Raw genomic sequence first — 12,050 nt, forward strand, 5'->3', positions numbered from 1 at the left:
AGTTGGGGGGTGGGAAAGCCGTTGTTCAGTGGGTGTAGAGTTTAGTTGTGTAAGATGGCTAAGTTCTGATCTGTTTCAAACAAATACACTCAACACTACTGAACTGTACACTTAAAAATGGTTAAGGAGGTACATTTTATGATGCAGTTTTACCACATACACACACACAAAATGCATTTTCACCATTTTACATATAGGTTTTTGATGGAGATGGGGCAGGGCAGGTGTTTATAATGTATGTGTAGTACGTAACCTTTATGTTGTAATTTCCTTTAAACCACACATGCAAAAAAACCTCTCACAACTTAGCATTTATTAAATATATTAAGTACTGAGCATCTTAAATAATAGTTTATTAGGGAGAAATACCGAGTGTACAGACTGAAGAAAACTGACTAGTCTGTCTCTCTGTGATTATCTGATTTATGTCTGTCTTTTCCGCTAAGCAGAAAGTAAGCTCCAGTGTCTAGCTTTATTCACCATTGTATCTCCAGGGCCTAGAAAACAGTATACAAATATTTATTCAATGAGCAAATATGGTATTAAACACTTGAGAGATGTGGTAACACCCAGGTCCATAATCACGAAATTCAAGTGTAATTAGAGATATACCATAAAGGAGGCAGAATCAACTTTCAAAAAACTAATTTTAATCAAAACAAAAATTGTTGATCATTAACAAGTTTATAAAACAGTGATTTAGTTACATAAATAAATTGATATCAGTGTATCAAATCTTAATTACTTTCAACTTCATGAGCATGTTTACATGGGTGATGAAGTACAACCTTTTTTTTTTCTTTTTACCTATTATAATAAATAAAATGGAGCGCATGAAATAGTTCCTCTAAACAAAAATACCTACAAACATACCTCTAGCATGTTCTCTAATGAAGGGAACAAGAGACACTGGACAACTTTTGCACCAAAACATAAAAATTGCTTTAAAAAGCACAAGGTTACAGAACCATCAGCTAAAGTAAAGACACTATACTGTAACCAAAGTTGGTATTTAATAATATAATGAACAGTTTGGTAGTTAGATCTCCAGTTTGGTTATTTTAAAGCATTAAGACAAGGCAAGATAGAAGGCTGCTTTCGTTTTGAGTAATTCTAGAGAAAATAAAATATATTTAAAAAAAAAGAAAGAAAACGGAAAAGTAGAACAGTCATACCTACACAACTTTCTGTCCTGCACAAAGTCAAAATACCTATGCAGAATAGATATATAATATATATAATGTTATTTGTGCACAAAGGTTAGCTTATTATTAGCTCACTGCAAAGGCGTAATGTATCATATGTCAATTGTTTTGGAAAACATTTTGCGTTTTGTGTCAAAAGGGTATTTCTTTTGAGTTTCCTAGGCTAGGAGGCACGAAGCCCAGTTCCGGCATACTGTATATTCTTAATGCTAAGGCTTGCTGCTCTGGCTGTGTATCTTGTCCCTCTTCGTTCTAGTGCCTGTTACAAGCATGTGTGGTGTAGTGGTTGGTGGTGTGTGTCTTGTGTCTGTGTGTATACATATATATATGTATACATAAGTTGTATAAATATATATACATATATAATTTCTCCCAGTAGATCTCAGTCCAACCATGCAATCCAAAAGGTGGCTCTGCACAGATGCCCAGCATGAAGCTCACCGCCTGAGCCAACCCTGAAGCAAGGCGCACTTTTAGTCCTTCTGATAGGTTTTCTCTCAGTTTTTTTTGTTGTTTTTGTTTAAAACCAAGCTACTGCAGCTTCAAGTATTTTGCATTACATAGAATATTTTTTATAAATTAGTTAGTTATATTTTCAATATTCAGACATATACTATAATATATATACAGTACAATAAATGCTCTCATTCTTTTTTTTAATTTTTTTTGATAAATCCCTGAGAATGTATGTTGACAGTCGCTAAGTTTCCACATGCACAAGCATCGTGTGCCATGCTTCTGGACGAACAGCACTGCAAAGCCACGTGGGTCAGCCTTTTAACTATTAATATTTCGTTTTGTTGGTTTGTTTAAATATGCTGCAAATGTAAAGATGAGTTACAAAGGAGTAAAGCTGAATCCATTCGAGGTACTTATCACAGGATGGAGGTGTTCTGTTTGGTTTTAAAGCCATTTCAATTATTTTTTTTGAGGCTGTGAACGTATACAGAAAACAGGAGAGCTATGTGGACTTTGCCACTTGACAACATATACTCAGTGTAAACCCAACCTTTTCAACCTCTCTCTCATACAAAAAAAAGGAAGAGTTAAAAAAAAATAAAACAAAAGAGAAAAAGGGAAAAAAATTAAAAACACACGAACTTTCACAACATGACAATTTAGTCTGCAAACGCAATATAACTATACACATATAATACCGGTGTGGCTCTGTTCTTTAAGTTAAAAAGGGTACAAAGGCAGGCTCAAGTAAAAACAAACCATCCCTCCCAACCCCACCCCCACCCTCATTCATACAAGTTCTATCAACCAAACCTCTCCCGAACCAACATCATCAGTTTCTTTTTGCCTTTGTAGATTTGTTTCAGGTTGTCGATAAACTGTGTAAACTGAATGTGTCCATCATGCGCCATTAAGAAGGTCTCTCGGGCCTTGCTGAGGAACTCTATGAACTCACTATAGTGCCGAGGACTGATGTGTGTGAGCCGTGAGTGTGTTGTGTTGATGTAGGCCCCAATCGTGGCATCCAAGAGTTGCCTCAGGGGGGCTTTGTCCAGCGACATGAGCTTACCAGAGTTCCTCCTCCCGTGAAGCCCCACCACGCCAGGAGTGGTCAGAGTGCACCTGCGCAAAATGTCTGACAGTACCGTTGCACACTTGACACTCTTGACCACCAGAGGTATTATAGCTGCAAGCTCGTTTTTACCAAGGGAGTGGCTGAGCGCACAGGCCCACAAAACGTCGTTAATGGCAGGGTGCGTGTCCTGATTGTAGCTCAGGTTGAGATGGGTCATGGCCAGGGTGGCCAGCTTGTAGGCCCTCATGGGGTACCCGCGGTGCTCCATGTACCGTGCTATTGTGAAGAGCTGGGTGTAGCTCATGCCGGTTGTAGCAGCGTCAAGAACGATTTGGTACGCCGTCTCAAAAGCTATGTGATCCTTTTCACACAGGGTCAGCGCGGAGAGGGCACAGTTCTGAGGGTCCTTCATGGCGCACTGCAGTGCGAGTGTCCGGGCGCTGCTGGCCAGCTTTTCCTGCTGGTGGCAGTCCAGGTGGAGGCGGACGATGGTGCTGTTGGACATCACAGTGGTGGCAACAATACTTGTGGCTTCGGTGGGAGTAAAGAGTGTAAACCAGCTCTGCATGATGCTGTCCAGGGCATAAACACCTGCCAAGAACACAGAGAAGCCGCATTACTGACTGGCTGCCCAGGGGTCTTGCCTTACTTCCACTCTTTAATCAATGCTTACACTGTTAACTAGCACAGAACATGAGCCCGGCCAGAAAATCCTGCAAGGTAATGTGCCTGGGAGCAACCTTTTACAATAAGGTTATGATAGACCGTTATTCAGTGAAATGCCTAAGGAACATGAACTTCCTGTAATAAAGAGCGAATCCTCTCGGTAGCTGGTATTTGCGCTGTGCTGCTGCCTGCCTGCCGTTTCAGACAACGGCTTCTTGCTAATGAGTTCCAGTTCACTGGGGCCTCCTGTCAGTTACCGACTACAGAATGGGAGTCAGAAAAAGTACAACCCTCACCAGAATAGGGAGTCTTTACGTGATGTGTGTGTGTATGTGCCCAAGTTTAAAGTACACACAATACAAAATGATTAAACACACAAAGAAGCAAGGAAATGTGACCTGTAATCAGAGAGAAAAAAGTCAACAGAAGCAGACATACAGATGACTTGAATGTTTGAAATGGATGACAAGGTTTGACTGTCATTCTAAGTACACAGATCAATGTGCCTCAGCTGCAGGAAAATCCTAAACATGAGCCATTAAAAAGCAGGCACTAAATCGAAGAGAAATGAGGCCTCTGTCTTGGTGCAGGGTAGGGTAGTGGTGTGGCAGTTTTTGAACTGGTATTATCTTTGTATCGATGTACTAACGCATCACGTCGATAATATAACTTTTATATTGAGACCAATTTCCTGCTTTCCAAGATAACATACCATTGTAGATTAACAAAAGAAAAACAACAAGGAAAATGCTTTTACGGTATCTGCTGTGTCAGTCTTTAGATACACACTGAGGTGGCTGGTTTTCTCAGCAAGAGGTGTGTATTCTTTTCTGATGCAAACGGAAAGAAATGGTGGCTGTTGAAGCACCGTTTATTTTAAACAGCCCTACTCGGTTTGTGTCGGCATTCTCACCAGGCGTGTCTGGGCTTTTGGTTCTGCCTCACTGCTGCAGAGGGGCGCTAGCTGGCTGAAGGGTTTCACAGACGGCGCCTGTATGTGCAGCCCAGGTCTTCTTGTGGCTACTAAAAATTCTCGTCCATCTGAAAGCTCACCTAAACCGCACCCAGTGGTCACTTCTCTGCTGGGTACCTTGAGAAATGCCCTCAGATAATGAAGGAAAAACTCAGAGCAACTAGATAACTGTATATTATTTTCATTAAAGTGCTATGAACCCCTAACCCACAGTCTGAAGGTATTTTCAGATGGTTTCCCTCCTACCAAAGTTTCATATTCATTCCATTTCTGGAATATGAAAACTGTAAATTTGATTATCACAAGAAGCTACTAAAGGCACCTTAAGTGTGACAGAACAACTGAATAAAAAGGGTTTACTCCCTAGCCTATTCCATTTTAGATAAGACGCTGGGGCCCCACGAATGTGACAGGAACAATGCAAGTGGGCAGAACTGGAGGTGGAAGGTGAGGGTTGGGGGAAGGGAGCTCCCGTAGGTTGCTGGAAGGGGCAGGAGCCTTGGAGACGTCAAAGTAACAGAGTGAAAATGTTCTTGTGTGTATCTGGAAGTGACAAGTTGAACCTGACCACAAGGCACCTGGGGAAGCCCCCTGTCCTGACTCTACCTACCCACTTCAGTAGCGCACGTCACCAGCCACCTCACCATCTCCCGTCGCCGCCAGTTTAAGGTTGACAGTGTCATTCGCATAACCTGTAAAGACAGGAAAACAGAATGCTTTGGAAGGTTATACCAAGTCAGTGAAAAAGAAAACAGTGCACCCCAAGGTAGAACCTTATTTGGAGCAAAACTCGGCAAATGAACTTGGGTTTGTCTACGGCTTCCCTCGCTGGTCTCGTCCCAGCCTGGGAGGCAGGAGGTCTGTGTTCTCCTCCCGGTGGACCGACTGGCTAGATGGAGCATCCTGGGCAAGCCACTCAATCCACTACTTTTCTCCTCTGCAAAACTCAAAGGCGGGACTGGCACATTAAACATGGCCGACGTGCTCTTCTCCTCCCCATCTTTAACATTCCCTGCTTTTAAATCTCTGAGCCACCTCTTGAATCAATTCTGACTGTGAACCCTCCATTTAAAAAAAAATAATTGTTTTAGTTATTTCTTCAGCCTCTTTTGTCCCTTCCTGGTGATTAAGAAGATAAGCACAAGTCTACAGAAGGGAATCCTTTGGCACCATTGGCAATCTAATTTTGTTGTTTACTTTCTAATGGATTCCTAGATAAAATCAACCATACCTTCCTGCTTCCCTCATTTTTTAAGATTCAGAACCTCTAGGAACATAATACTCTCTTGGAAAGGTCTATGGGATTCCTTCCTGGGTCCCAGGAAGAATGAGGCAGGGAGCAAGCTCCTATTTACCATTTACCAAAATAATCTGCCAGAATTCCAAATAACCAGAAAACTCATGTTAATGGCTCTTTCTGCATCGTATCTCTGAGGCAAATGATAACAAAAGTAAGCCAAACGATATGAAGTTATTTTTAAAAAGAAACTTCTAAAATGTCATCATATAGCTTTAAGTATAATTTCCCATGCCCTCTACTTGTAGAGTACTATATATATGGCAAGGGCATTTTCCTGTCATCTAATTCTTTAACCTTATTAATCACTGTAAGGAGAAGCTATAACTAGAAAACTGTATGAATCATCTAACTGGGGCATTCTAATCCCCATACTTTAGAAAATTAGAAGGTGGCAATTTCTTTTACTGCTTTTCATGGAGGGAAAAACACAAATGTTAATAGGGATTCCCTGAGAAAAGTAGAAACATAAACTTTTGAGTTCCTGATTTATACAGTAATCTTTTCAGATACTCTAAGGAAGCCACATCTACTTAAATAACTAACTTGTAGTGTCCTTGATAATATGTCTAAGCATGCGTGCTGAAGCTGAAACCAGACCCAATCCCTCTACCTTTACCTAATTTTCTCAGGGTTATAAAAGGAGACAGAACTGTCCATCTGTTATGAAAATGAAAAAACATCAATAAATATCTATACTTCCTCTAAAAATAGAACCCTAACAACTGAATCTTTATTACACATGAGAGCTTAAGTCATGCACAGGAATAACTCTTCTTCACTCATTAAAGGAGAAACGGTGAGGTTAAGGCTCTAATACAGAAGATGATTTTTTTGTCGAAAGACACCAACAGGGCTTCTGAGCGGCACAGTCCTACACGTGCAGCTGCAGAGCGGCGCAGCTGGGAACGACTGCGTCTGTGAAGCGCAGGGCTCTCCTGAGGTCTAGCAGACCTGTGCACCAAAGAGTCATGGGCCTGCACTGAAACACGCAAAGCAGCAGACACAGTCTGAGGATGATGCTTTTATTAGCAGCCCTTGGCACCCCGGTAAAAACCACAGTCACGTACCTGCAGGCCCAGCTCCAGAGACACTTTCAAGAGAGTGATGTCTGGCAAACTGTCCATGAGAGTTGCTATTTTAAATGCATCCTGGGCAAGCTTGAAGATGTGGGATGAGGAGTGAATGTTTTTCTGGATGGATTCTAATACTGTTTCCAGCCTCCGAACATCACCTGCAATGAACAGGGGGAAACAAAATCAAGGCAGAGCAAAACAAACAAAAAAACCATACACACACACCCAAAGGGAGTTTAAAAAGGAACAAAACACAAAGCACAAGTTAATTTACATGTAATGTTCACAGATGGCCCAACCAAGTGTCTCAAGGTTATTGCAATATCTGTGCATCCCAACTTCAAAAAAAGGTAACACTGAGACACACCCTCAGTGACTAAAAGCATGTGAACCAGAACCAATAAGAGATAGCAAATAGTTCTCTCAGGTTCCTACTGATGTATTTCTGGTGAGTATTTCAGGGAGAAAAAAAATGGAACCCAACTTTTTAATCTGCTTCTGGAGCTCACCCACCATTTACATGGCATGGTGACTAAACCCGAACTCTGCCAGGAGCCAGTTTAACGATGCAGTTAAATGAGGAAAATGTTGCCTCAAGTGAGTAGCACCTGTTTTGCTTCCTAAGCTAACATCTAAAGAAAAGAATCCTTTACAACATAAGCTCCACCACTGAGAACATGATGGAAAACATGACCCTTAAAGAGTCAAATTCACGAAATAATCACAAGACCTCAGGACGACCCAGTACCTTTGGCTGCAGTTAGCATGGTGGACGCCAGCTCACACTGCTGGGATTCTATGTGGCTTAGAGTGAACCAGCGAGGGTATCGGTTGGGAACAACTGATGCAATGTGGTGTGGGCGGGTGAGGTCTCCCGTTGGAGCAGTAGATTCCAATACTAGCAACCTGTAATGATAAGACAAGGCAGGCAGCGCTCAGTGATCACCTGTCCATCACCTGGGCCACAGGGACTGGCAGAAGCCAGAGGAGAGGGGACACGCTGGGAGAGACTGCTCAGGACCTTGGTGAGGGGAGAGCTGGTACAGCTATGCTCTGCTGTCCGGATGCTAAAGTTACCTCATTAATGGCTCACTACCTAAACCTAAGAGTTTCCTTTCTTAAGCATCATTCAGAAAATGGCAATATTCAAGGAAATGAAGATATGTTACAATAGAGAGCTTTGAAACACAAGTCTTAGTGTTTACCTACTGTAAAATTTCTGAACCTTATAATTCACTAAAAAATAAAAATCGAAAGAAATTGATAGTGAAGTGGATATTTAAGACTGAGATGATAAAGAGTTAGGGATCACTGTATAGTTGAGACGAATAAGCTTAACTTACTAAAATGGGAGGGAAAGCAAAAGAAAAATGACTTCCTTTCCATATATTCACACTTTCTGCAGAATTAGTTCCTTATACTTCAGAAATTTGTAGTTTAAAAATGTTCTATCAATCACATTACATACAGATGATGAGTGCAAATGATCTGAGTATTTGTCCCTTGACAGTCTTACACAAACTCAGCACCACTTCTTATTTTAATCAGTCTGTCTTTAAGAATGCTGACTTACAAAGAACAACCACTGAAACACAGCACATGCTCAGTGGTCTCTTCCAAATACAAGCACCAACGAGATTAGCAAAGTAGCTGTAACTGCAATAGTTTTTTTTTTTTTACAACCATCAAAAATACTGACCTTCACTCAAGTACACCAGTTCAGGGACTGTGGAGTAAGAGCTGGGGGCCAGGAGAGGTCGGTGGGCTCAGGCTGCGATGCTGGGCTTAGGGCCTCGCCCAACAGCAGTTACTGCTCTGACAGGTCAAATGCCTCCCTCCCTTTTCCTTTTATGTAGGGACACAGAGATGTTAGCATTAGACGATGGCAATTTAGTAGTAAGAATTTTGGTGAGGTTGCTAGTTAGCTTTTTAAAAATTCAGAATATCCTTATATTCACAGACAGATCTTTCCAGAGTTGCTGTAGAGGAAACTAGTCAACATTCCTGGAAAGATGGTTAAATGATTGTGAAAGCACCTTTCTTCAGGACTTCCCCTCTCTTTCTAGAAAGACTAAGAAGCAAGTAAGCCACAGGTCTCTTTTCCTTCCTGTTCCCCTGGCTGTTCCCAGAGGCTGGAAACAGTATCAGAATCCATCGAGAAGAACATTCACTCCTAGCATACTGCTGCTAAGTCACTTCAGTCGTGTCCGACTCTGTGCGACCCCATAGACGGCAGCCCACCAGGCTCCCCTGTCCCTGGGATTCTCCAGGCGAGAACACTGGAGTGGGTTGCCATTTCCTTCTCCAATGCATGCAAGTGAAAAGTGAAAGTGAAGTCGCTCAGTCGTGTCTGACTCTTAGCGACCCCATGGACTGCAGCCTACCAGGCTCCTCCATCCACGGGATTTTCCAGGCAAGAGTACTGGAGTGGGGTGCCACTGCCTTCTCCGGCTAGCATACTAGAGATGCTCTAATAGTTCACACCACCTCCCTCCCATAGCAGCCCTTTGGCTGAGGGCATGTGGCAGGTGGAAAAGAGGTGGTAACAATTCCCCTGTGCCCTGCTGAAATTCCCCATGAACATTCTGCCTTGGCAGCCACCAAGGGCAGACATAGATGAGTTTCTGAATGTTAGAAAAGTAAGCCTTTCCCCTCCTGATAGATACCTTCACATAAGCCAGATACACAGAGAAACCTTAAGCTATTTTACCCTTAAACTTAACAGGATTTGAGGCAATAGCATCTGGTGGCATCACAGCATTAGCATCCTTCCCTTTGCACAGAAGCACAAATCTTAGTACAGAGCAGAGCGCCTGTCTTCATCTGACAACTTCCATTTCAGCTTCCAAAAATGGGAATAGGAACGTACTTAAAAAATTGTTCTCTAAAATACAAACCAAGTGGTGTAAAGTAATTTGGTGGGGGACTTTTGCTCATGTTAGTTATTTTTTTTTTTTTTGATATTTAAAAAATAGACGAGAGAACTTTTAAAGTTTTCCTGATATGTTAATGAGATTTCATGTTGCCAAGGAAAGCATGTCAAATTAAAAGATGTCAGCCTCCATACACAATGACACACAGGTACATATAAACACATACATGAATACACACTCTGCTGCTGCTACTAAGTCGCTTCAGTCGTGTCCGACTCTGTGTGACCCCATAGACGGCAGCCCACCAGGCTCCCCCGTCCCTGGGATTCTCCAGGCAAGAACACTGGAGTGGGTTGCCATTTCCTCCTCCAATGCATGCAAGTGAAAAGTGAAAGTGAAGTTTCCAGGCAAGAGTACTAGAGTGGGTTGCCATTGCCTTCTCCGGAATACACACTCTATTGCTGCATAAAAAAGAGGCCTCCTGTGATTTATGAGTTATACTCATACAGGAAAGGCATTGTTTTTGAATCCACTACACTGGCTAACTGTGGAATCAAACTATTTTCCAACATCTCAAGTTGGAGGTGTGTCTTTACATGGCAATAACAGGGTCTAATCTGCACTTTAACAAGTGTGTTGATTTAAAAAAAAAAAAAAGACAAAAGGAAAAAGCTCACATTTTAAGAAAGTAGATTATTTCTTTCAGGTCCTTAAAGTTTAAAAGGCTATATATAAGATTGAAAAATGTAATCTTGAATGCATTAAAAAATATTCAGCTACCACAAATTCATGATGAAAATAATTCCTTTGTGAACTGACTTTATAAAGTAGGAGAAAACAGAAAAGTCAGCAGCAGAAGACAACGTGTTCCAATTATTATTACTGAAAGAGGGACTGAGGGTGGCGGGAGCAGAGCGGAGGCAGGAAAATCCTGGGCGACCCCTGGACCGCGATGCCGTCCACGCCGGACAGAGTCCCACCTTCTCTCACTCTCCAGTTGAGAGCAAACGTGCTTCCTCGCCAGGACGGCTCTCCTGCACTACTGACGGGGACGCGTAACTGCAGCAGGTGTGAAGGGCTCCCTCAATTATATTCAGCCAAGTGTATGTATTATTTACCACTGTTTCAAAATCTAATTTTTTCAAAATAATGAGTTATTTAGGAAGGTTTCAACTGTTGCTGCCTTGTGACTAAACCCAACCTGAAACTGTTCTCTAGTCTCAAATTCTAGCTTCAAGACAGAGTAGGATAAAGCCACCATGAACGTGAGTGTGACAGCCGACAAGAATACCCTCTTTCCCTTACTTTAAATAAAACAAAAGCCAAACGAGGCAACAAACTACCACCACCACAACTGCAGAAGCACGATAGCTTCTTCAGATTCCTGCTGCCTACAAGAAACACGGATGAGCGAGAAGTCAGTTACGCTTCCCCGGTGGGGATTTGGATCGCCACTGCGCACGGGGCGGAATACGTACCGCATTGCTCTCAGTGCAATTTTGTATGCCAGTTCAGCATCGTGAGGTAGGAGAGAGGTGAAGAGATACTTGGCAAATGTGTGCATTGGAACACTCTCCCGATGGATTATTTCGCCTAAACCACTATATGGGCCGGCTGTAGGAAGAGAGCATATACATTTTACATTCTTAAACAAGGAACTAAGACTTCTTGTAAAGTATAAATTTCTTATGTAAAGTTATAAACAGCGTTAATCTAGTGAAGAATGTAATCTAAGTGACATGATTGAAATGAATACAATTCTTAAGTCAGAAATGATGCGACAGGGTAGAGTAGACAACATCAAATTCACTTCAGGAACAACTCCCTGCAGCACAGCTGAAAGTGAATCACACAACTAGGGGGCGGAGCTTGTTCACACTACAACTGCTTCAGGAAACAAGGAAGCAGGAAACCTCACTCAGCTCAGGACAGGCCCTCTCTCAATGTGTGATATCTATGTGCCCAGATTTTCAAATACACAGATGACTCTCAGCTTCACTTTGGAACCTGCCCCAGACTCAGCTGGAGGGGCACACATAAGCCAGGCTTCCAGAAAAGAGTGCTCTGCTTCAGGGGGAGGGATGGAGATTCTGAACCACAAATTCCAATACAAAGACTTTTAAGTATTGCTGCTTTTAATAAGGAGAAAGAGATGTTAATTCTCAGAAAGTGATTAATAATAAAAAATAGAATAATACTCACCATACGCAAAAGAAAAAAAGTAACTGAGTCTGCCACCATTTGGGCTTCAAAAGATCAATTTCAAAAGCAAATTTATATTGAAGCTATCAAAATTCATTTCTCAGAAGTTATGATAGGCATCGTGGCAGAGCTGACTCCCCCTTTGTCTTCTCTAAATGCTACCTTACGAAGGGCAATACCAACTTTTAAAACAAATTTTGAAAGGAAACCACAGTGGTCAGTTC

The 12,050-nt window shown here is 42.0% G+C and overlaps 1 protein-coding gene across 1 annotated transcript in view; it reads right to left on the bottom strand.

Annotated features, from left to right (window-relative positions):
• Positions 1 to 628: 628 nt before the first annotated feature.
• The window catches only part of ZSWIM6 (zinc finger SWIM-type containing 6), a 211,835-nt gene continuing 200,413 nt past the window's right edge, over positions 629 to 12,050 (bottom strand). Inside the window, exons 10-14 of the mRNA XM_061393455.1 lie at positions 11,103 to 11,238; positions 7,500 to 7,657; positions 6,746 to 6,909; positions 4,989 to 5,070; positions 629 to 3,330 (exon numbers count right to left, since the gene is read on the bottom strand). Of these exons, the coding sequence (XP_061249439.1) occupies positions 2,468 to 3,330; positions 4,989 to 5,070; positions 6,746 to 6,909; positions 7,500 to 7,657; positions 11,103 to 11,238 (1,403 nt within the window). The 3' untranslated portion in view covers positions 629 to 2,467. The remainder of the gene's footprint in view (positions 3,331 to 4,988; positions 5,071 to 6,745; positions 6,910 to 7,499; positions 7,658 to 11,102; positions 11,239 to 12,050) is intronic.

The sequence above is a fragment of the Bos javanicus genome, chromosome 20 (assembly GCF_032452875.1).
Source record: "Bos javanicus breed banteng chromosome 20, ARS-OSU_banteng_1.0, whole genome shotgun sequence".
In the NCBI taxonomy this organism is placed as follows: Eukaryota; Metazoa; Chordata; class Mammalia; order Artiodactyla; family Bovidae; genus Bos; species Bos javanicus.